This window comes from Siniperca chuatsi, linkage group LG5 (assembly GCF_020085105.1).
Source record: "Siniperca chuatsi isolate FFG_IHB_CAS linkage group LG5, ASM2008510v1, whole genome shotgun sequence".
NCBI classification, from domain to species: Eukaryota; Metazoa; Chordata; class Actinopteri; order Centrarchiformes; family Sinipercidae; genus Siniperca; species Siniperca chuatsi.
Window position 1 is genome coordinate 25,725,094 of NC_058046.1, and position 26,922 is coordinate 25,752,015.

Here is a 26,922-nt window from a genome sequence, read left to right on the forward strand (position 1 = left end):
CTTTCTCCCCAGAATGTCATCCAGATTCTGAGGCTTTCCCCAAGCCAGGTCGAATATGAAATCCCCCTTAGCATGGGTTTGCCATGGGGTCTCCTCTAAGCTGGATGTGCCAGAATACCTCCACATGGAGGTGTTCAGGCATCCCATTAAGATCACCAAACCAACTTAACTGGCTCCTTTCAATTGAAGGAGCAGTGGTTCCTCAAAGCTCCTTCCGGATGTTCAAGCTCCTTATCTTCTCCCTGACGGTGAGCCAAGACCCTGCAAGAGAAATGCTTTCCTGCCGCTTGTATCTGTCATCTCATTCTTTCAGTCACTACCCCTAATATCCTTAGAAGTGGAAAAAGCTGGTCCACTGTTGATGACTGATGACATTTGCATTAATCCAACTGTATCTACAGTTCAACAGTCAGTTGAAGCCTCCTTTCCAGCACCTTGGCACAAGATTTCCCTAGGAGGATGAGCGGTGTGATACCCCAATAACTGAAGCACGCTGTGTCACAACACTGAGGAGGTGTTGCGAATCAAGAAAGCAACATTAAGAGCCTTTTGAATCTCAGTGACTCTCTTCCATCCCTGGTACCTTGCCCTGGGCGGCTTTCTGATTATCTGTAACATCTGTCAAAAAGATATGCAAAGCTTATAAGTCTTACCTCGACAGAGGGCATGTCTGTCGAATTCAGATGTTTATTAAAGTGTTCCTCCCACACCACCCAATATCCCCAGTGGAGATCATCAGTCCTCTTCCCCTGCTGAGAAGTCCCTTCTCCTCCTTCCTGAATCATCGGACGGTTTGGCAGAACCTTGTTGAGGCAAACCAAAAGTCCATCTTGATGAACTCCCCAAACTCCCTCCACACTCAAGTTTTCCACATTCTTGCCTGCTGATTCATACTTCCTCTGGGCGAACCAAGCCTGACAACCTCCCTCAACGGTGGTGTCCATCAGCAGGTAGGCTTCCTTCCTTCTGGCCACAACTACTAGAAGACACATCAGCATTGGAGGCTTTGAACATGGCACACCTGGATATCATGTCCCCAACCTCCAATGAGATGTGAAAATAAGTCTTCCAGAGGTGAGAGTTGGAGACTTTGTGCAAAGGGGCTTCAGCCGGACATTCCCAGTTCACATTCACTGTACATTTAGGTTTAGTGGCTTTCGCTTTTGCTACCACTTGATTCAAGTCACTATCAGGTGTCAACAGCACAAAATGCAACTTGGAAGGCCATTCCACCCAGTCAGCCTCATGGCTTCTCCGTCATTACCATAGACTGTATATAATGATGGACGACATGAAAGCTCACGAAAAGTGAAGCCCCCTGGTGGCTGGCTGCAGTATAGGTCATAAACCCCACCCCCTCCATGTTAGTGGATGGGACATGGGCCAAACTAAAGAATTAAAGTACACGCAAAATAATTTTTTCCCAAAGATGGTTTCTGTCATTTTAGGTAGTTCTTATCACGCTGATGTATGTTCAAGTGTTCAATTTTCTGATTAGTTTAATTTTAATCAGATATTTGATGCTATAAAAACGGGGTTTCACGTCAAGATTGACAGCTGAGCCCTGTTTGCGATTGAGTCAGCAGGGTGTATGGGCAGGACTTCGCTACTGTGGCGCCAACCCTGATCATTACTACGCAGACTCTGGCTCCAAATTACGTCACCCCCACGCAAAACTATCCTGGAGTCCCCAGTTGGTGCCCTCACTTAGACCCACCCAGAGACTCCAAAAAAGCTGGATACCCCCAAAATGCTGTGCTGTGAGCACAAGCAGCAGTCAGTCTTTCCCTCAGTGACATGTTGGGGGCTTGTATCACTATACCCATATGGCGCCTCTCACCCAGGGCAACTCTGTAAAAGGAGAATCCAGTCCAGGAGTTAAGTTCCAAAGAATCCAATAATATCTAGTTGGTACCGCTTCATGTCCCGTACTAGCTCCGGCTCCTTCCACAACAGAGAGATGATATTTCATATCTTTCCACTTTTCATAGCCATGGGTCAGCACGCCATGGCCTCTGCCTTGGCCTGCCACCCACTTGGCAATGCACTAGACTCCTACACTTAACCTTTGAGGGGGTTGACCCACATGCCATTAGCGCCATGTTATTTGTTGCAGCTGAGCCCTACCAGGCCCAAGTGATACAGGCCAGCCACAAGGGACTTTCCTACAAGCTGCTGTTCAAGGTCTGGCTGCAGGAGGAGGCTTTGGTTTCCCCTATTCCGGATGAGGTTTCTCTTTTCCCAGAACACCAATTTAGAGAGATCTTTTGATCACTCTTAGTTTGGCCCCTCACTGGGGACCAATTTGCCTTGGGAGCCCTAACCTGGGGTGCTGTCTCCAACAACACAGCTCCCAGGTTCTCAGGAGCACGCCATCTATGTGTATATGTATACTTATTATTTACTGGTGAGTATGTGTCTGAATATGTACAATTAATAAATGCAGAACTTATTTTTCTGCTTATTTATGAAAGACAAATTTAAGTTAATTGAAGTTAGAGATGCATGGGATGGATTAAATTATCAATAGCACTGTAAATGGACACGGTTACCTGGTTTGGCGTCCTTGCAGCAGGCTTGTCCTGGTGGTTGGCAAGGATGAGGAAAGGCAGTGTGCAGAGCTGCGGGTGCTGCAGGGCCGAGTGGAGCTCGTTACGTGCTGCCTCAAGGTCCTCATCTGATGAGGCACTGTCCAATACGAAGACTACACCCTGTGACCCTTGGTAGTAACGACTCCAATATTTCTTGATGTTGTCGGCTCCTGTAGACAGATGTGATACCTAAATGTTTCGACTTCTGGGAGTACTCATCATCATAACTAATGTTACTGTTGTCATGTGAAAACCTCCTAATGAGAGAAATGCCAAAAACTACTGTAGTAGAATGCTGTGCATCATCAAAAAATATTAGTCACTTTGTAAATAGACTTTCTCCAATCCAAAAACAACTTTTTTCTATTAAATAAATAATTCATATTCATTCGCAATCAATCTGAGTACAAATCAAACATATTATACATTAGAAAGTATTGAAATAGAAATCCATTCTGGAACATCATAAGACATATACTGAACAAAGCACATTAAGATACTACATAAAAAAAACAAACAACAATAAAGTATAATTTCCTTTTGGCAGAAGCATTTTTCTTCGCTTATATTGTACCTTGGTCTAATTTATATATTGAAATGTATGTACCAGATATTTTCCAGGTAAAAGATGTAAAAATAAATAAATAAATAAATTCCAAGCAATTACTGCTGTAATGTTTGGAATGGTGTGAAATCATTTGAGGAAAAATAATCATGATACATACTGTGGTTGTTTGACTTTTAAAATTGTATTTGTTACACTTGTCTTGAATGTCTTGAAAAATAACAAAATCACTCAGCTTTGCGGTATGAAGTTCAAACTACCTCTTTTCATGCCAAATGATTATTGTCAAGGTCACACTGGCGTTGAGTTCACAGTGAACAACATATGGTTCTTTTTTGTGTGCTAATTTGGAGCAAGCACATCCACTCTAAATGATTTTGTTCACAGGACCTTTGTTAGTTTAAGTAATTTGAGCAAAAGAGACCTACATGCTCACAAAATGAGTCAGTCGTATCCCTTTTGCCACCACCTCCCTCTGCTTCCACTACTGGCCTGTCCTTTCACTTACTGACAATGTAGGCAATGCTTTTGAAGAGGAAATAAATATTTATAGAGAAATGTTTTCAAATAACTTTTTATATTATTCTCACGACAAATTCCTGTGCAGTTATTTCATTGAAGGGGCACTTGCTCAGGGTCTGTCCAAATCCCATCTGCTTCGTAGGGGTGGGCGATCTGGCCCTAAAATAATATTACAATATTTCAGGGTATTTCTGCGATAATGATATTCTTGAGGATATGACAAAATCCTGAAGAATATTTTTGGTTTAGAACTCACAATAGCTGTTGAGCTCTCCAACCAATGCCTCCACTGTGGAGCCGGTAGCAATGTTACTTTCGCTTTCAGCCATGCTTGTTGTGCGTAACAGTATAACATCATTAGGTCAGCAAGTCGGAATATCGCCATCATCACGATATAAATCTTTTTTTATCATATTACAAATCTTGATATATCATGAATGATATGATATGGCACACCCCTATTACTGCTTCCTAGGATTTGGCAGTCTCGAACACAACCTCAACCACTGCCTTGACCATAACCATTGGCCATTTCTCACCTGAAGTAAAACATTGCCATGTGATTAGTAGAGTTTAGTGGGGCCAGTTAACTGCCTTGGTCTTTTCATGACAAGCTAATTTGAGGGCAATAAAGTCCCTTTACTATCTTCTGCAACCATGCCCCTGTCAAAAACAATCCTCTCACACTAAACACCATTTTTCAATCCAAAACTCAGAGGAAAAAAAGAAAAGAAAAAAAGAACCAGTCTGTTATGGACTGGAGCTTCAACACAAACTATGGCTTAATGTCCTGTCTGCAAACTGAACACCTACAGTAATCTGGATGTAGAAATACGCACCCTTTTACAAGCACACCTACAACTTTTCTTCTTTTACCTAGCAGTAAGAAAATGTAGTTTCAGCTTAGCATTTATGGTAAATTCTCATCATATATTAATATTCCGTTCGTGAAAAAATAATAAAAAAAGGTTTCTCATAAGATTGGGAATAACTGCCAGATGACAGCTTCTGCTGTCACCCTCTCTTCATTGATGCTGACAAACTCACTCACCACCACAAACCATGATATGCTAGTCAGCCTCCATGTTACTAATGCTCCTTTAGCATTGGGACATCTTGCTCCTTTCTTGTGACTACTGGAATCCATTGTAACTGACAAAACATAAGTTGATCACAGCCACTAATCTCCTTTAATGAGGAAAATACAAATTTCAAGCCAACAGGAGAGGTGACTTTTTGTAACTCAAAAGATAGATTTAAGGTGGAGTGTCAATACAGAGGTAGTATATCAGTTTATCCTTCTTCTTCTAATAATAATAAAATAATAATAATTATAATTATAATAATATCACAATCTTGAAAAAAAAGGTTTTATTTTGATTTCCTCATTCAAAAACAGTGATGAATTCTGAACTGTGTACCTAAATCAAATACACCACAGTACTGGCTATTGTAATTTCAGAAAAAAATAAAAAAATAAATAAACACTTATCTTGTCTTCTGCTCTTACACTTACATTTCATTAACTCAGTTGAATGCTGGCCTTTTCACAACATGTTTTCCATTAAATTGTTCTAAATGTTTGTTCTATGCGCTCGCCAAACTTGTCAGCACCACATACACACAACTACAAAGGATCTGATCACATTACATACGCAAGTAAATGCATTTGCTTTTACACGGTTGTTCTTTCTCTAGTTAAAATTATCCTCCTCCATCTGGTGAGGTTACTTCCTTTGCAATCTTGTGAACTGTTGTTTTGTTATTGTTGCTCATAGTAAGGTAATGCCAAGAAGTGACGAACTGTGAGGCTGGCAAATGTTTAAACATCACGAAGTGCTCTCAGTGACATTTGCCTCCTTTCCCTCATGCTCTCCCTCCCTTCCTTCTTTCCTTCCCCACTCTTTCTACTCACACCTCTCACTGAAGTGGAAAGCTATCAGACAAAGTGGCACTTGAGAGATTGACTAGGAAGTTTCTCTCTTTGCCTGGAAATGGTGGAATGTCACGTCTCATTGGATCTTGTTGGCAACTTCTGCCACCTATTGGTCTGACAAGAGGATTTCAAACATGACGTCATGATTCTTGAGGGATGCTGGCAGCCCTACTAGATATCATTAATCAAATTAGTGCATCATTCCTTTGCTCGTTTTTCTCCCTTCCTTTCTACTTTTCTGCCCATTACCACTTTTGCTAATATCATCTGTATAGAGCTTGTAATTATAAAAGACATGTTTTAAACTTTTATATTTCCCTAAGGTGTAATTAGCTAAAAGTCAACAGTGCAGCACAACAGGTAAAAATAGCATGTCAGTAAAAGTCATGTCTCTTACTGACCTTGAAAAGTACTTACTCGTCAGTTGGAAGACTTATTGCCTCATCATTCACTATATGAGTTTTGACTGTGTGAATGAAATAATGAATGTAAATTACATAATTGTTTACTGAAGCTACCCTCGGCAAAAGAAATTGGTATCTTTTGCTTTTCCAAGATGGATTCAATCCCTGTGTGAGTTGTTAAATATTGATGCAAAATGGTACGTCAGCTTGAGGGAATAAGCCTAAAATGTCATGTTTACCACCAGTGTTAAGATTGTTAACTGGTTATCCCATTAAACTTCATTACAGCTCTCCTGGAAATAGCTTGACATGACAGACTCTCTACATGTACCCATCCATGCGAATAGCAGTACACTACCAGACAAAAAAAGGGTACAAGAAAATTGTATACCACTGTAAGTATTTTAGTGTAACTTGAACACTGCAGACCATATGTTTTATAGCTGTAAACATGTTTTTATGCCCTCTTCATAAAGATTTTAATCAATGCTTTGATTTCAACATTTCTGACAATATTACACTGCGGAAAAAACAAGCATGTGATGTCAGCCTGTGATGTCAGAGAGTAACCCTCTCTGGGATCAAATGGATAGAAATCTGATCTGACGAAAACACCTCACCCAGCCCACCCATCCCACCCATCCCTCCCTCCCTCCCTCCCTCAACCCAACAAGACTTTTTCAACCCTCTGAAGGAAATGATGACAGGCTGAAACATGGAGCGTAATTACTTATTCAATGTACTGCATACAATATATGAATGTTTAACATTTATGCATGGTTTGAGGTCTGGGAGACATGAATCTTAATGATTGTATTGTATGTGGATGTGCATTTGCATTTGATGATTCATTGCATATGCACAGCCAACTGCTACAGGCCACTGTTATGTGAAACACTCAGGGCTACCAGTCATTACTGATGCAGCCAACTTTCCCTATCCATAAAACATTTCCTACGATTATTTTTCTGTTGTGTTGACAGAAAAGTAAACGAACCATAAACTTACTTAGTAATTGAAGTAAAGCCTCTAGCTGTAGTTTTTAGGGCTAAAACGATTAGCCGATTAAACAAAAAAGACAAACATAACTTGTGAGGATTTGCTGCTTTTCTTTGTCGTACGTGAAAGTAATGTTGATAATGTTTGGGTCTTGGACTGTTGCTCGGAAAAAAACAAGCTATTTTAAGATGTCATCTTGGGCTTTAGGAAATTGTAACGGGCAGTTTTCACTATTTTCTGATATTTTATAAACAAAACAATTACTCAGTTAATCAAGAAAACAATCGGTAGATTAATCGATAATGAAAATAATCGTTATTTGCAGCCATAGTAGTTTTGTCTTTGCTAAAATGATGAAATGCTCAAATTTAGATGCAAGCACAATAGTACATACTATAACTTATTTACCTCACAATACGATTTAGTTTCATGTTTCATCTCACAAAGACTAAAGAATGACACTCGCATTGCAAAAATGCATTTTGACAGAGGCTAGTGGGACAGAAGCTAGCCCAGAAGAGGTGCTGATTAGCTCTATTCTGGGATTGCGGGGTTAGGGTTCAGGGACAAAATGTGAAGCTCAAAACATTTTTTGAAAATACAGAGATGTGATGATTTTAAGATTGTTTTGAAGTCATGATGCCAATAACGCAGGATGCGGAGAGAATGGGAAAAGCAATCTACTGGTTACATAAACACAAGTGGCAATGATGTTTCACTGATCAGGTTACTTTTTTCTTTACCAAAGTGTGACCATGAGTTAATAAACCAAACTTCGAGGCAAATGCCAGTAAAACATAAGCAAGCAATCACACAGCAAAAATTAAAAGCAGATAGTCTTCTGATTGAATTCAGATTCTCTTTCAGTTGTGTTTACTGGCTGTTGTTTCTTGAATTCATCCGCAAATTCAAACAGCTTGTGATGGTCTATATTTTAAAAATGAGTCAACATAGTTGAAACCTACTACCCTATATTTCCATTTGGTCTAAATTAGGCTACTGTTGAGGCTTGTTTCGTTTGTTGTTGGGTATCAATGCAGGTACGGTTTCAGATTCACAGTCAGCTTGAACAACACTTTCTAATACATTTCGGCCTGCCACCATTTACGCTTTTTGTCAGCTTCTATCATTGGAAAAAATGTAAACGTGTTGCTAATCAGGTCTTTTTTTCACTCTTGGAAGTTGAAACACTGAAAGCAACCCTCTTTGAAGACTCCCTAATGAAAAACAGACTGTTTTTTTCTCTGAACAAAACAGCTACAATACAGTGATGGGAGGGAGAGCTGGGACTAGTGAGGGAGGCCTCTAGTAATAAAGTTTGCTTATTTCATGGAGGAATGAGCTGGGGCTGAAGTGAGGTGGAAAACACTTCAGCTGTTGATACACCATCAACCTGCAGTCTCAGCAGTGTCTGTTTTTAAGTAAACAGTTCCTGTGTGAGGCCTAGCGTGAAACACACATCAAGCCCTCTCATTTATGCACATAATTGACAAATCTGGTTTACAGAAACGTGGCACCTCTTAATAGATTTGAGATAAATATGCTGTGTTGCTGTATGTAAATGATTTGGCTGGATATTCGCTCTTTGCCACTCTGAACCCCTTCTTTCCATCTGGTGAGCCATTTTCATCATGTGCCCCTGTGACTGACACAGCTGTCTATAGTTATAGACAGTGTAATGATTAATCAACACACACTTTCTATTTATATTGCACTTTACCCAACCCACATATTGGCTGCTGTGCCTATATACTAAGATCACATGGATATGTCCACATTGTCATTGCACACTTGACCTAGCACTTTGAAACTGCATTGTTAAAATAGAATACTTACTGTTCTTGAACATTTTAGAAATTTCAACTTCAAAAGTTGGTTCGGCTAATGCACTTTCAAGATATTAATGGTGTAGCCCTTATAGCATGTGATGTGTGATGCACCATTCATCCAGTATGAACAAAAAACCCAACATCAAATAGGGTGATATCCTTGAATGCGGCCTCAAATAGAGATCAGTTACACATCTGTCCTCAGAACTCCAAAATCAGAATAGTCTGCGATTGCAAGCATCTGCTTTAAACCCAAATGACAATTTACAAATTATTTCACTTTTGGTCAAATCTTCAGCTATGGAAAGGAAAAGCTTTCCTGCTGGGCAAAGTAACACACACTGTGGTCTTATTTGATAGTAATAAGAACCACATTGGGTCTGCGATGACTACAATTTAGTGGTTTTGTTCAGAGATGTGCTCACATACTTCCTTTGCCTGTTGGTGGTCGTAGTCAACTGGTAAATGTTCTGTGATGTTCTTGCATCTTGCTTGTGTTCCCACTTACATTCTCTGTATGTATGTGTAATGGATAAGATGGACTCTATATCAAGAATTGCAGTGACAAGTTCAAATTTACACAAATCTGTCACATTTACACACAGTGCATACATCACATGTATACGTTTATCAATAGCCTCACACACACACACACACACACACACACACACTCATCTACAAAAAATAAAAACCCACAAACCTTTGGCACATTGAAGTAAACATCTTTTACTATAAACTGATTGAAGTCTGATTTCAAGTATACTGGAATATAGAAAAGTATTGGAAAGCCTGGTGACAAATACTGTTTAAACAAGAACACTGCGTGTGCAAATATCTAGCACTCTACTTCAAATCAAAAGCCTCAACAGTAACGAGTGGTGATTATTAGGACCATTTCTTCATCAGCTGTCATTGCGTGGCATGAATGCACAATGTGAAATGGTCTGTCTAGACTTGACGTCATGTGACTGTCCAGACATACATATATATATATATATATATATATATATATATATATATATATATATATATATATATATATATATATATATATATATATATATATATATATATATATATATATATATATATATATATATATACACACACACACACAATAACACACTCATACGCACACTTAATAGATTCCTCCCGCGTCCCCGGAGGTGCCCTTCCCACCTAATACCCATACCTGGAACCAGCTGGTTAGCGAATGCCTGCCAGAAATTAAAATTAATAACATTTAAAAATTTAATTTTCAGATTACTTCTAACTAACCAAGTAATACAAGGTGCCATACAGGTGATATTGCCTCACTGTGGCGATCTCATATTTTGATAAGTGGCTATGATAGAGGACAAGATGATTTTCCACCTACTTCAACACTGTCTACTTATATTTCTCTCCTACCCTCTATCATATAGCTAAATGAAGGTTGACATATTTTAAGTGCATTAATGATATGTGACACTGCAGCCTGATTAATGTTTTTTTCGGAGCATTTGAACTGACAGCTCTGAGAGAGGATGGGCTCTGTAGTGAGAGACCACACAGTTTGTCTTTAAGCGTGCACATGCGTCTGATTTTTACAAATAGAATGCTGTTCAGCTGTGGGAATTATTTTATTTAGAGTTATTTATTTCAGTTTCAGCTTCATTTTGATTTAATTATTTCATCCTGCCACAATGCTGTCACAGCGATACTTTCCCTGTTAGAATTTTTTGTCATGCACACATGTAGAAACCCCAGTTAGGAAACCTGTTATTTGTATATATGACCAAGAAATCAAGTTTCTCCAGGAAAGCTTTATTAACTTGTTTTTTCTTAATCCCTTACTCCAATTAAGGGAACTGGGTTTCTTGCTTACATTATATTTAAAAAATAAAAATCAGGGCACTGCAGAAAGCTGACAATAAATAGGTTTATTTACTAGCATGTAAACACACTGAATGACAAGACAGACAAATCCTGCCTGATAATGACTATGAGGCAGTATGCTTTATCAAGGCCAGTCAATGTGTTCAAATCAATAAGCAAGGAGAGCTTGACAGGAGTGAAGATTGAAAGAGAGGCAAAAAAGAGAGAGAGCTAGCACAAATAATAGCACAATACGGAAGCAATGGTAAAGAGAAGAAGGGATGGGAGGCGGTAGGGAGAGGAAGAAAACAAAAACAGAAACCATATAAACAAATGAAAAGAAGACAGCAGGGACCTCAATGACAAACGCATGAGTGAGACCAACGTATAGCCCTGTCCCAATCATTACAGGCACCGTACATCAGGGTTGCCTGCACATAAGCTGCTTTGTGCCCCTGGTTCGAAGGACAGCTTGCGCTTATGACAATCTGGCCCAGTGTACTCAGGGCAAGGAGAGTTAAAAATGCATTACCAGGCTTAGCAACAATACAAGTTACAGTTGTGAGTCAACTACACTCACATGGGTTCATAGCCTGCAATATTTTAATGACCGAGAGGAGACCTGGCTCCTAAGCAAACTCCAAGTGCCAAGTTTGGGTCACTCTCTGCTATTTGCTGTATGCAAGATTTCTCTGCATGCCAAAGGTGTTGACCTTAACACTTACTTTTTCCCTATGTGCCCTCTTCCTGTTCAACTTTAACTACTTTTGTCTCCCAGATGAAATGGGTTGAGCAATAATCAGGCTTACCCTGCCAAGCAAACAGCAAGGATGAAGCGTGAAGGCTTGGGCTTTTACAAGGAAGGATTTCATGTGTTTAAACTGCTCTACCAAAAGGATCAAATACTGACAAATAGTTATTGCATCAGCATTTGTGCCTTAAATGTTCTTTCCGATCTCCGGCATTTAAGGTCACCTGTATAAGCAAGACTTGCTTTATATTTCTTACTTTAAAGGGGAGAATACCTCATTGACATTCAATGGGCTTTCCGGTGGGAGAGGAAGGAAATACATGGGAAGTGCTTCACTTCTTCATGCTTCTCAACAAGCGCTTCTGCCCTTGCTTTAGTCAAGGCTGAGTGAAGAGAACAAGCCACAAAGGTATTGTGTAAAACAAGTTTTGGGAGTCAGGAATACTGATGTCTGTGTGTCACATCTTGTATCTTTTTTCTGCATCATTGATGTAGTGCAAAATATAAAACTAAACGAGGCATGTTTGCTTGTTTTACAGCCATAGAGAAAGGTGAGAAAAAAAGAATACTGACAGAAATGAGAAGTGTTGAGTAAGTTACAAACAGTGCAGAAAGGGGCTGCTTTAATCAGAAAGCAATCTGAAAGGCTCATTATGGAAACTAACCAGTGGAACATTACGCAAGAGCACCAACTCTCCCGACTCCACATTTACGTCATATACATTTGGAACTAAAAGAGTACGCCTTCATTCAGCCAAACAAAAGGGTTGCATGTCAACATTTCACGTCAGACAGAAACCTAAATCTGATACTGTGCTCCAAATAAAAAGTAGTCAGTAGAGGCGTCAAAACGTCATGTTCTTGTTTTTACCCTCTCCAACCTATCCATAATGGATGACACCACAAATCACTCAAATTCTTGTGCTCTGTTATATTTACAAGAAAAGGAACAGTGGAGTAAGGGTCCACGCAGGCGGGCCAAGAGAAAAAGAGAACAGATTTCATCATCCTTTGCTGTGGTGGCAGCCTATACTAACTTATCTAAATCAGACGTGTCATCCATGGGACCAGTGTTTTTCCAACCACAATAATGTCCCACCAGACTAGCTTTGAACCAGTCCAGAAAAAAACTCTTTTGAAAACCTCCTAATGCGTTCTGTCCAAATTTGGTAGCACCCTCATTGGTGGTCCCCCTGTGTATCCTTGAGTGTGTGTGTGTGTGTTAGTGTCTGTGCATATGTTTTTCATCTTTTCAGGAGGCTAGGTTGGGTAAGCCTTCAAAACATGCACTGCACCTGTCATGTGCCTATAGTGCGCAGAAAACAACAAATTATTTCAACTCTCAACAAAACAATTAATTTTCTTGTGTCACTAAGTTGCTTGTAGGAGAAGGGATATCACTGATTTATCCCTCTCTTAAGGCTCCCTTTAAGGACTGGAAGCCTCCCATTGCATTTGTTCTGTTTACGCATCTCCACCTCAAGATGCCCCATCTGTGGCTATTAAACAGTTTCCTTGAGCGCTGTACATTTCCAGGAATACCAGGGTGCAGATTGTACAGCCACTTCAAAAAACACTAACAGAGGTCTGACGTCTGTACACAAGTGTTGGTCTGTGACCTTAAGGTGTGATGTTACTGGAGGTAAAAACAAACATGCTTTTGCATCTTTGGCCTACATAGTTATCTGTGTAAACAGTTAATGTTGAGAGATGAGATGATATCTGAACAAGTTTTATTATGTAAAAGGAAATGTTTCACAGGAAAAACATGCACATTTGTGTAATAAGATGAAAGTTAATATGGATTTGATTTCATTAAGAAAAATTAAATAAAGCCCTAAAACTTCTTTTATATATCTTAATATGTTAAGCTGCAAAGAAACTGCAACTCAGTATTCCCTATTTGCAAATAAATATTCCATTGTAGGTTTAAAAAGGGTGGTTGTTGTTTTGTTGCATTGTGTTTTTTAATGCAGTTTTCCCAATCCAAAACCACATTCAGACAACCACTGTAGTTAGTGTGGGGCTGCAGGAAATGAACTTGCTAATGTCTGGGTTGGCCCACAAGAAAATGTCATTGCTGGGCCACTCTGTTTCACCTAACACAGATTCACACAGTGGGTTTCACTTGACAAAAGAAGAAATTGTCAAATTAAATTCTGAAAGCTTTACAGGCTAAGGCTGGGTATGCATTTCTTACCTCCAAGTTCTTTTACATTCAAGATGGCATTTGGAAATGGCACTGCTTTGATGCTGAAACCTGAGAGGAGAAAAATGAAAATCGATTATTGTAATGATATAAAGAAATTGTGTTTGTGTGTGTGTGTGCGTATGTGTGGACGGCACATGTTAGGAGTCAACTTTTAGGAATGTTAGCTGGATTGCTTTTCAATAGTGAGAATGGCAAAAAAAAAAAAAAAATCTGACTTTATCCACTTTCTCATTTAGTGATATTTGGTGTACCTTTTCCAAACCACCAGCTGGTGAACACAGAGGACTAACAACATATTTGTGTCGTAAAAACGAAAGAAAACATTGTGTGGTCCGGGTTAGCAAAACGAAAAACAAGAAAAGCTAAACAAAAAAGTGTTTTGTTCTATGTTGGAGTTAGTGGAGTACAGAACTAATGTCTAAAGTGCTACCATGTATTATGAGGTTTGTTTCTGCAGTTGCATACGGTGGGAAAACCCACCAAAGGAAGAGATTTAATGTTGGTCAAATTGTGCTAAATTGTCTTGGTGGGAATTCCTTTCCTGGAAGCACTAACAAACAGGAGGAGAGATGGGAGAGACAACTGATTATGATTTTCTAAACGTCTGAATTAACTACCATATGTGGTTTTTAAGCAAATGAGCAAAATCATGAAGTAAGAAGTGGGGGGGGTTCTTCATGATCTTCCCTCTATGTTGGCAGATGTGGACAGTGCTGACAGCTAAATCTCATTTCAGAGAAGTACAATAAAATAATTCTCTGCTAAGGTAAGTAATCGCCATATTTTATCTATCAAGGCCTACTCAGCAGCAGATGCAGACAGGTGTTCACTCCCTTGAACCACCCCCTGCCACAGAGACATACACACTAACGGTTACAGGCAGCACATTTGGGAATTACTTTATATTTAGCTTCTACTGGTGAAAGTGCACAATGACTTCTGGGACTTCTGCAACAGCTCAAAGTTGACTGCTGACAAAGCCAGGAGAGGAAAGAGGAATGTCATTGTCCTTGAAGGATTTCATTGCGTATATGGAAAGCAGAGCATTAACTACCAAGAGGATGATGTACTAACCCTAAAGCCTCCTCTTCTGGACATACTTAGCTTCTTTCCTCTAGTCAAGTGGGAGGCTGGTGTTGAGTATTGGCTAGTGAGAAACAGCAAAGCATTTCTGGCATGAGAGCTGGGACTTTAGAAGACATACTGAAGACTTGCTTCCCCCTATTGGAGAGCTGTAATACCTGGATAGTATTATCTATCTGTGATTCTAATTCAGAGGACAACTTGTTCTTGAAACATGAAGGCATTTCAGAAGCTTGGAAAGCTTGCAAGAACACACGTGAAGGACAGGAGATTTGTGGAGGGTACGTGCTTCTATTTAAGTATGCACATTTTTACTCTGAAAAAATGCTCTTTCCTACTGATCCATATGTTGTGTGCACATACCTGTTGTAGGTACGATGCCGTCGCTGCCCTCACTACAGAGGCGTGAGAGCAGGCTGGTCTTTCCAGCACCTGTCAGGCCAATGCACACCACATCATACTCTGGTCTTGGTGGTGGGGGTCCTTTACAGCACAGTGCCCGGAAACACTAGAACAAAAACAAAACAATGAATGCATTGGAAAACAGACCAAATGCACCTGGGATGGATGGGGTAGTGATTAAGATTCTGCTTTTGGAATCACAACAAGCTCTGCCCCTAAAGTGAAGATTCTTGAAATAAACTCTAACTCTGCAAGAAGACTCTCATGGGCTTTACAGCTGTCTTTGTATGATGAAGCAGGAAACCCTAATATATGTCAAAAACTGGGTCTGGTCTATGAAACACTTCCAGATTGTCAGCTGATGTAAGAGGAGCAAAATGTTTAACCATGTTCCACCAGAAAGTATTAAAAAAAGGAATGAGCAATGACAAAGAATAAAACCACAAGATGTTTTACTTTTATGATTTAATGCAAGCATGTCATACAGAGTAAAAGTCTACAAGAAAAAAAGATGTGAAATGGAATAGGAGTGTTAGATGATGTTAGATGCATGTAAGCATTGACGCAACATGTTTTCGTCTGCAATGTCTGTGTGTGGACCCTGTCTGACTGGGCCCTTATGGCGGCCAGAGGCAGACCTGTCACTCCATGAATCACGACCTGGGACTGAGGGCCTGCTGTGAGACATTAAGGGGCAAATGCGGTGTGAACCGTGAATGAGATCTTTAAACTTGTGTGAGGAGATCAGTATCCAAAACTAAAAAGAGATCTCTTTTATTAGCAAGACAGGAACCAGTCTGGGCAAGGCAGGGCGGGCAGTCTCTCTCTCTCTCTCTCTCTCTCTCTCTCTCTCTCTCTCTCTCTCTCTCTCTCTCTCTCTCTCTCTCTCTCTCTCTCTCTCTCTCTCTCTCTCTCTATATCACATTTCAGGTTGAAGAACATCAACACAAGATTGCTTACTGCTCTTGTCAGGGGAAGACCCTGTTCAACAGAGTGCTACTCTGTTCAATCAAAGACTCTTGACAGGAAGGAAAACACATGCACAATTATACATGAACAGCTGCACATCTGTGCGCACATTCCCCAGGTGTGCTTGGGCATACCATTATAAATGTATACCTCAGTGGGGAGAAGGAGATATAAACAAATGAGGATAAACAAATATTCTGTATCAATGTTCAAGTAATCTTTGGCAAATGTTCAAGATTTAGGTTTAGTAGACTACAAGAATTCCTATCAAAAATTAGATTTTCAGCTCACTTCTTATCTTGAGATTAATCAAGCAAAATGAACAAGAGTTTTCCTCAGACTGGCAGCAACTGCTACAAGATACAACCACTAGAACAAGAGAGCAGCAAAGTGTGTTGCAGGCTCAATTCTTCCGCATACCCCCAGACATCAGTGACCACCAGGGTCAGTTTTCAGAGCCATGTCAAAACAGAGCTGCTGTTTGATGGAGATGTGGGGAATCTGCTTCAACAGAACCAGACGTCGGCTGAGCAACCCGACCCCCCCGACTCCTTGGTGAACCCGCCAGTCTACTCAAACAGGAAACATTCTCCTCTTCCAGAAAAACGGTAATATCAGAAACACACGCGCGCGTCAGATGGGGGAACACATGTAAAAACTTGGTTTGATGAGGTCATTCTATTCTCTTTCTTGCTCTCTTCTCCCCTTGCCGCTTCTACCCCCCACCTACCTTTCCTGAAGCTACATGTAAAGATTTCTGTAGGTGATATCTGCCCTTTGGCTGTCAATCCCCCCCAAGCTGACAGTTAAACTTTCAGAGAGAGCAAAGGGTTGAGATGAGGAGAGATGGAAGAACTGGAGTAGCTAGGAAGTTGCTATGAGTTGGATGATTGTCATGTATACTTGGTCTAGTAATAATTTTATAAGGTGAATAAATAACAAAGAAAGCAACAGCGAAGGTTGCTGCCTCATTGGCTAAGTGGGAGCAGACAGACAGGACAACTCCCAACACCTCTCCTTCCACGTACAGTGCAGATTTCACAACAGTTACTAAAGGAGCATCCAGGGCCTGACCCTGGGGTCCTTATGTACACAGTGGCCCCTGTGAGAGAGAGAGATGGGAGCTTCCACCTTTGGCCCTCTTCGACAGCACAAGATTGACGAGGAGAGCTTGGTCAAAAGGCTCACAGGAGAAAAATAAATATGTCCAAAGGGCTTTGCTTACCTCGATACATGCCCCTCCCCTGTCAACCACACTCTCAATGATCTGAGAGTCAATGTGCTGTGTCACTGAGCCTGAGAGCTCAAATGAGACCATCCTATGATGACTACCTCATAAAACCATCTAGACAAACAGCTGGGATTAAAACTGGAAATTGAATTCAACATACAGTCAACAGTTCCCTTAATGTTGTTTGAGTGATTTACAGTATGTTCACACAAGGTGTAATAGATTGAATTATGAAAATATTCTCACATGTACTGTCACACAGAAAAACATGTGCCTACGGAGGCCTGTCCACTTTACTTCCTTGTTTATCAAGGCTACTATTAAACTACTATGGAGGCCACCTGTGCATTAAAAAGAAGGCAATCTTTAAGAAAAACAAATAAACCTTGCAACTCCTTGCCAAAACACTCTCCATAAAGTCTGCCATGCCTAGACTTTATTGATTGGCTGCCTCTTATAGGATTGGACATGTTTTAATTGTACTTCCCTGAAAGACCTGCCGAGACATTACCTCACTGTTGTTGTGAAAGCTGATTAGCTAGGCTTTATGTAAATGAGAAACACTGCCGAATATAAATATCACAGAAGACATAGCCAGGCTGCATTTTTTCAGATGAATGTCTCCTTAAAAGATGCGTGACAGAAAGAAGGAAAAAAACGGGCCCCCAGCCTTCAATTTGAAAAAGATGTCAAGACATTTAATGGGTGACATAACTGGGCCTCCTGGCAGCGGACCAGAGCTCAAGCACACAAGAACAGAAGCTGAAGACACTACTGCTGGCCTAACAGTCGTTGTGTAAGGATAGGTCAGGGCAGCTCCATAACTCTACAGACACTGAACTTAATAGCATTTAGCCTCATGTAAATGATGGAGGAGCCCATATTCAGAGTTTAAAAAGGACATCAATGGCATGATAGGAAAATAATTACCTAATTTCTCCAATGTTTTCCTTCAAACAATGTTCAAAAGTCACAACACATGCTATAACATGCAGCCTAACTAACACCACCATGGAGCCCGCTGACTTCAAGTGACCGTCTGTTGATTTGGTTATTTGGACTGTACATAAATGGAAAAACATCAGGCCCCAAGGTTTAGCAACTACAAACTGACAGGTTCAGTTAGAGCTGAAAAAGTTAGAGGAAAACTGTTTTGTCAATGAGTCAAAACCCATCGTGTTGCAAATTCACCTGACGTAGTTGGACAGATCAGGTGCCAGGCTCTTTTTAGAAAACCACTTTGTATTTTTAGAGATAATAAATGTGGGTTAGAGGGAAGCCACGACCACCGCAGCAGACTAGTTCGTGTTTCACTCTCGTACTCTCTGGCTACTGTTGAGACACCACAGGACAGGAAAATGGGCAGTGGCATGACAGCATGTTCCAAATTGAGGTACCCCAACAAGCTTACTGTTTCTATGGAGTGGTTTTCTCCACTCCTTGCTTCAGTTATGAAATTGACATTGGGGTCATCAAAGGATGCATGCAGCATATGGCCTACAAATACTCCGGCTGGCTATTTTGAAATTCACTGCCAAATCTGCAAGAATGATATGCTGAGTATAGGTACATATTTATTTTCTGCTTAGGAACATATAAATGCTAAATGTAATAGAACAAGTACAGTTACTCTGCACAGTGCTAAAAACATCTTAACAGGTGTGCAGCATCAACTAATGCTTTTGCTAGAATACTCAGGATAACGACATAATTAATACAATATCTTGCCCAGAAAAGGTTAGCAGTCTTTTGGGATCATTAGGATCATTACATAGTATTGTGTCTATCCAGATGTTTGGCTAACATTATCCAAATGTAACAAACTCCACACTTATTATACATAACTGCTTTGGTAGATGAGTTTAGATACAATAACATTTTGCAGAAACACAGTAAGAAGGGGCTACTGCCAACCAAAAAATCCAGCAAGGAAGGCATTTAAGGCATACACATAAATTGGGGGATGCTCAGTGGTTGGAAATCATGTATCATAATCTTGTTGAAAACAATCCACTCTGGGAGTTCACCAAAAATTCTTACAACTCTGTGTGAAAAGAAATTATAGTGCTCTGGTTTATAGGGAGTAAGTGCCCGACAACTGAATCACCTGAACTAGGCTTGTAACTTGCCCACATTTTGCACTTTGGCAAAAAAGGGGGTTGTTAATCTGGAAACCAAGGCTAAAGGAAATCTGTTGCCAAGATGTAGATGTAGATGTGCTTGCTACCCACAGCCAGCCTCATTCTTAAATACACTTTGTTTAGTAAAATCCTCAGACACACAAACCATGTGCATTTACAATAAAAACCATCGCAGTGTGTCGTGTCCTTGTTCAAGACGCACACTTCCTCTTGAAAAGGTACACATCAACTGATATGCTTGGAACGCTTTGCACTTGGCCCAGTGATGGTGCTAATGAGTGTAATAACGGCTGTTAAAACTGCAGTATCACATTTAGGCTACCTCCAGGCATTTCCAAAAGCTAGACACACCAAAAAGCAAACCATGACTTCCTCCTTGGCTGCCAGTTTACACAAGCTGGGTATTTTGATTTCCCAACAACAGTGGACCCAGCAAATGAAAGAAGAGAGGAGGAGGAGAAAAGGGAAAGGACATCCGAGACACTTGCCTCTGGGAGTCATAGCCATCGTAGACAGACAGACAGACAGACAGACAGAGGACACGGATGGGCAAGCAGGCCGTTCTTATTTTTCCAGACCAAGTGTCGGGACAACACTTGTGTGCAGGGCTCACTCCTGACCTTTGGAAATGACAGTCCTTTATATGGGCGTCCCGACGGAGGAGCGGTGCTAACAGATGTGTGTGTAATACACACCGGCCACAGTCATAACACAGGCCTGCAAAACCAGGGGTAATCGGAGGGAGGGAGCGGAGAAGGGCATGAAGGAAGGCAGTCTGTCAGGGATGGAACGAAGGGTAGAGGGGAGCAGAGGAGGTGGAGGGGGTGTGCGGGCAAAGGGGGATGAAGGGGCACATTCATTCATCCTCATTCATCTTCTCCCCCCGTTCAGTTGTTGTTGTTATATGCCGCTTTGATGCTGGATGGAGGGTGAACGGTGGGACACAGTGTGGTTCAGTACAGTGTGGGAAGGGGGTGTGTGGGGCGCACTGCATGCCATTCTTGTTAAGGGGTGAGAGAGACATGCTAGACACACAAGGCTGCTCACTAGACTCTTCCCATGCTTAGTTGTTACCGTGCCAATGATATACAGCTTCAGGCCAGGGTCCCTACCACACCTCACCAAACCAACCACCCACCATCCTTTATTCTACTACTTAACACATATAAGATGTTTGGTTGCTCAAGTCCTCCTGATGTTTTGATAACACCTCCTCCACCAGCCTTCTAACCACCACCGCTGCCACCACTCATGTCTCGTGGCAGCACATTTTCCTCCCTGAGGTTGCAGGCAAGATGATACCGGAGGCACGATACTTGTCACAACAGGCATGATTGACTGGTTTCTTAAAACCTTAATTGCAAGATAAAACAAACAAAATGCAGATTTGGCAGTGAGCACTGTGACACGCTTTCAACTGTAGCCGCGGGTGATGAAATACAAGATTTACTGCACTTCAAAAATGATGGCCAACTAAGGACACTAAACAGGTGCCATTCATTACCCCCGCATCAGAAATAGATCCCTGAACAAACACAGACACCTACACACACACACACACACACACCGACAGAAAGAGTACACTGGAACATTTGGGGGATACGCGTCACTCCCATTCCATGCCTCGACAATGCACATCCAGTTGTGTGGAATGTTTTTGATGCAGTGAATGTTGAATATGTCTACTGTTGACTTCAACATCTTAAAAACACAATATCACAGACCTACTGGACTGAAATGACAGACATACAGCAATAATGATAAAATGGCCGTGTCTGCACCAGCTCAACATCCTGTCTGGTGAAGTAGACTGTGTCTTACTTAAGTCGACAAAACAACCCACAACCCATTATGCCTGCGTGTCTGTGTGTGTGTGTGTGTACTGGGAGGTCCTGTTTTAAAGCTGATTTGCTTGTCACTGTTTTGCAGGCACATCATCCCCTTATTCTGAAGCAACATCCGCTCTCTTACTCTCTCTCCCTCTCTCCTATCACCCCTGCTACCCAATTCATTCATCCCACTTCTGTCTGTCTGGCCCTCGTTTCAGAGCTTGAACACTATTGCCCTGACGCTAAGGTGTCTGGACAAGGAGACAAGCTGGAACACACACACACACACACACACACACACGCAGAAAGCCATAGAGTGAAGTTAGAGCGCCCCCCAGCTTTCTGCTGGAACACACTGCATGTATTATACAGCAAACGATGCATTGCAGAAACTCAGTTAGTGTAACTGAATTAGCATCTTCTAATCTTTTTTTAACTAAAGACACAAAAGTTAAAACAAAATGAATAAAATACAATAAGCCAAATAACTCTAAAACAGTAACATATTGCATTTCCGGTAAGGAAGGAGGACATCTAGCCTGCCTAAAAACACCAGAACATTCCCACAAGAATCTGTTTCATCACAGCGGACAGTGTTTCAAAAACAAACAGGAAAACAGACGAGAACCGCCTGCTACATAGGAACAGAGGTGCAAGGTGGAGTTTCATCTGACTGAATGAGGTGATGTGACCAACTGACCGTCTGGAGCGTAAAGTCCACTTTTTAAGAGACAACTAAGACAGGTCTAGACTATGTGGCAACATTTTTGAACAACAGACTGGAGCGACCCCCCTGCTTCACCCTCTCTCCTTCTCTTCCCCTTTTCAGTAAGCAGCTCCAGTGTTGGCCTTCTCCTATCTGGCCTGACATGGTAGCTTGTGACCCTGCGTGGTTGAGAAGAGGCCAGATCAAAGGCAGAGGAGCAGCCTTGGAAAAACATTTGGGCTGGGAATGGACGGGATATCTGTCAGAGAGCCTTTCCCACTGGGCTCACTAGTTCTAGGGCCCAGGCATCAGGTTACCACCCAAAAATGCCAACATGAAAGAGGAGGCGACGCTAATCTGCATACATGGGGCTCTCGGTCTGTCCTCCACTCGCACAACACCACCACCACCTCCAATAATGTATCCCTTCTTCTCCTCTGTTCCTCACCCTCTAAACTCTCAACCACTCAGTATCTCTGTGTCACCCCCAAACTACACCAATCTAAGACGCCCCTACACTCCCAAGCTTCTATCCACCACCACCTCACCCTCCTCCCAATCCTTCACCCCAAAAACACTCAAGCTTCATCACAGAGGATTAACAGGAAACCCTGACACAACCCATTGTTAGGGAGGCAGAGGGGGCTTGGGTGGTTTTGCCACCCCGAGTGGGTCTTTTTTTTTTTCCCCCCACTGAGGTAGTGATGCTTTTAGAGAAGGAGACTGGGGAACTTCATGGCCTCAGCCTTCTTACTAACCTCCCTGACGTACACGCAGACACAACCACTTCCACAAGTTCTCCTCTCAAATGCATAGACAAGGCCTGGAAGCGGGCAAGAGTTGTTCAGTAGCAATGAGCAGGGGCTAAGAAATGAAGGACGGAGTAGGGGAGGGTGCATTTGTAGGAGCAAGTGGGATAAAGGGAGTGCTCAGGATGAGGATGGTGTATGTGTGTGTGTATTTGTGTGGCGGGGGGGTGGGGATGGGTGTCAGTGCTGTAAATCTTGATGTCACTGACAGGAAGACTGTTGCAGACCATTACCATAAATCTGACAAACGCTAATTTGATGGGAGGCTGTATCTGTCTGGTCAGGGACCAGTCTAGACGGTTCTATTGAGGGGTCCTACAGCGTAGCCCTGTTTGTTTCCAGCACCATCTGGATGTGGCAGTAAGTGCCCGCTGCTATGGTTCACATGTGCGCACACACACACACACACACACACACACACACACACACACACACACACAAACACAAAGTACACCATTCCTAACATTGCAAAGGCTTTGACCATTATATGCCTGAACAATAACTTGAATTAAATTTTGTAATGCAATGACAGTATATATTCCTGTATTGCTCCAGGCAAATCCTAAAACAACAGGTTACCCGTAATATATTTAAGTGCTATGGTCAACATTCCTGTGCAATGAAAATCTTTATTAGAGTTTACGTCAATGATTAAATACAGTATACAGTAGATTATATTAGAATAGCACAACAAAGTGTACAGTAGCATGAAGTTGTGAAACAAAACAGTTTCTGAACTGAAGACTGAGGATGCTAGATGGTAAAAAGCACTAAATGTTTAGTAAGTAAGAAAATGTTTAATGGCCTTAGGAGGAATTTAGCAGGCCTGATTGACAAGATCTTGATATCTCCGCTGTGCATATGTAAGTGAGTCTGCTCTACCTCCTGTATCAACTTCGCAGGCAAGCACAGAGACGACATTCTCAGAAACATAACATAAAACATAAAATTTAAAGTAGACAAAAAATGTGCACTACAAAAGACTTTGTACTGGTTTTAGGCCTACAGTACACACTCCACCTTTATCTCCCAATTCTGTAACTGTAAAATGTTACTGGCAACAGAATGCAACGTGCTAGTCTGGAACCCTGAGAGTTACAACCACAAAAATGGTCTAAATGTACAAAACACTAAAACCTCTTGGATATAACAGGTGAATGAAGGCTTCCATGGCCACAATTTAAGCTTTTGTTTATTTCCTAGTTTAATGAGCTTTACTTTATTGTAAGGCATGATTCCTGCCCATTTAATACAAAAGCTGCCATTTGTCAGGTCAAAGCAAACCTACACTCTTCAAATTGTGTCTAGGAGGACATGTACTGATTCATACTGATTACCTCAAGGACAGACTAATGCTTATGAGGCCACAAAAAGACTGCATCTTGTAAGAGAAGCAAGTATATCCCTGAACAGAAGAGCAAAAAAAAAAAAAAAACCCCAAATCTGCCATTTTGAAGGTTTTAAAGCATCCATAACTCTCTCTCTGAACCTTGTATTAAAAATTATGTTTGCTCAAATCCAAAAATGCTGTTGCACAGCTTTGAGTGTGGAGAAGCTTTTTTTGGTCCAATACCCAAGCCAGTCCATTTTTCACCTTCATTATCTCCAAGTAAAGTTTCAAAAAGCAGTTACCACGTACACCTAATTTTTTATTGAACAAAAATAGATTTTCTTTTGAGTTACTGTCCTTTTATTGGAAAGAACATGCTCCCCCTCTCAACAAGCAGGACTAGAGTTCACCTGAGGAGAACCTGGGATGGATCCAAAAGCTCTGGCAGGTTCAGTCAGCACTGCAAGGGCTCCACGTTTGTCCCATTCAGAGGGGCCAGGAGTAGGCCACAGCACAGACTAGGGTTGAACAGTGTTTCCCTATAGCTTACTACTTACACTTTGTTTCTTACAAATGCACAAATGTCCCCTCATCAACAAAGTTCATAAGCTCTGTGTCCCCCAACACCTTTACAATTGAAATGTAACAGCCTGAAAGGAAACAAAAGAATTTCACAGTATGAAATCAATCAAATTGAGGGAGCTCTCATATGATAGGTAGAAGATAAAATGGGTCTGATGGGTAAGATATTGATAGGAGAAATATAATCCAAGCAGCAGGTCCACTAGACATGCTGAGGGACTGAGGGGCCACAGCTTTTTTCCCCGACACATTTATCAGTCTGGAGCCTACCTTGGAGCTCCTGTGTGTTTCATGACATTTACTGGAAAAGTACACTGGGTAGAGAATGAGAGGGACAGTATTAAGGGGCCCACCCACAGGACTGTTTTCATGTTACCCTCTTTTTGTAAAAGAAAGCAAGAATCTGAGGTGGTGGCAAGGCAGCTGCATTCACAGACAGAAGACACCTTTACTCCATGGGACATCCACAGGGTAGATAAGGGGGCCACAGAACAGAGAGATTGAGGGCGTACCACTGGGTGCCACTATAGTATATAAATCTTGTAATTGGAATGGGTGATTCGTTTGGCTACATTAGCATACGGCGGCGGCAAAAACTTTGGTTTCCTGGGCACAGTGTAGTGCAAAAAGATGTTTTTCCGCACCCATGTAGAGGATCAAAGCTTGAGGGGCCCCCTTTTGAAGGCCCTGAAACCAGTGTGCAAGAACCAAGGGGGGTGGGGGGCGCCCCATCTCATAGACATAAAGGGTGGGTGGATGGGGAGGGCACTTGTCCCACTTACATCAGTTATGGCACATTTTCATACAGCATCTATCGACGACTAACTCAATTTTTGATAAAAACAAATCTTAGGGCCCCCATTCTCTCTGAAACAAGTGTGGGAAAGTTTCAAGCTTAAGGACACTGTCATTAAATGTGAAAGACCCCTCCCCATCAACTATTTCTAGGCCTCTTTGAGACAAAAAATAAAAAAACTTGATGGGGACCAACTGAACAATAAATGTGTTTTTATAGATTGTGCGGTAGCTGAGAATTAGGTTGAGTTGGGACAAAGAGGGCAAACTGGAAAAGCCTTTTCAATGCAGATAGATTCTCACAGGATATGGAAAATCTTTGATTCTTTAATAGTGTGAACTATTCCTCACATCATATCATACAAACAAGGCCGGGCCACAATGATCCTTCACAACATCCCTAACGACCTTGTTGAATACGTCAAAGTGTGCAGATTAAGAGGGAGGAGAAGAGAAAAGCTTTTTTTGCAACCTAGGACAAACTATAGACATGGAGAGAAAATCCCTCTGTTCTACAAAAGCTGAACAGGGATTGTAAATAGGCCTCTGAAGGCTTTTAAGACCAACAAAATGGAAAAGCCATTAATAGGTGAGAACCACAAAGAGTGACGTCAAGAGGAGAACAGAGGGACATTTTCAGGAAGAGAAAGGTCATGACCCTTGAGTATTGTTAGACATTAAGGGAGCACCAAGTGGTTTCAGCAGCATAACAAGAAATTAGTCATAACACATCAAAGACAGCTGGATTCTGGAGAAGTGACAATTATAGCTGTGACGTTTTGACAACTTCTTGTAACAGATGGCTTTTGTCTCGTTATTACAACCTCAAGTATGCTGGTATCTTAAAATCTTCCCTCAAGGATGTGCATATCCTTCCCATAATATTTCACAGGTGCTTCAGAGACCTACAGTTATACAGTTAGGTGAAACTCTACATGTGTGCAACTGCTACAGTATGTCCTCCCAGGTCAAGAAGACCTTTTCACTGTCTTGTGTCCAGATGGACTGTGTCTGTGTCCAGTTGATAGAGATTCCAGTTCACACCTGGCACTAGAATGCGTCTCAAATGCATCAGAGTGACCACTTGTGAGCAGATTTCCTTTTATCTATGGGAAACTGTGACAGTTACTAAACAGCCAAAACACACTTTTGCATATGGCTTTTACAGCTTAACACTTCAGCCAGTGCAATTCAGTCCATTTGAATCTGACTGTTTGGGAGGTCTGTTGAGCTCTACTCCCAAAAAATTGACTAAGCAGTCAGGGACACATATGCATTCACACCATACTATGTAATTGCATGCATCCCTGACCACTTCATGCTTTGGTGTGAATAGGTGTGCAAGATCTGAGACATTACAGTGACAAATTTTACCTCAC

The 26,922-nt window shown here is 41.4% G+C and overlaps 1 protein-coding gene across 4 annotated transcripts in view; it reads right to left on the reverse strand.

The window, feature by feature from the left end:
* The window catches only part of arl15a (ADP-ribosylation factor-like 15a), a 103,731-nt gene that overhangs the window by 48,331 nt on the left and 28,478 nt on the right, over positions 1-26,922 (reverse strand). For all 4 annotated transcript variants that reach the window (XM_044197750.1, XM_044197751.1, XM_044197749.1 and 1 more), the window contains exons 2-4: positions 15,113-15,257; positions 13,655-13,714; positions 2,553-2,761 (exon numbers count right to left, since the gene is read on the reverse strand). In XM_044197750.1, the coding sequence (XP_044053685.1) occupies positions 2,553-2,761; positions 13,655-13,714; positions 15,113-15,257 (414 nt within the window). The remainder of the gene's footprint in view (positions 1-2,552; positions 2,762-13,654; positions 13,715-15,112; positions 15,258-26,922) is intronic.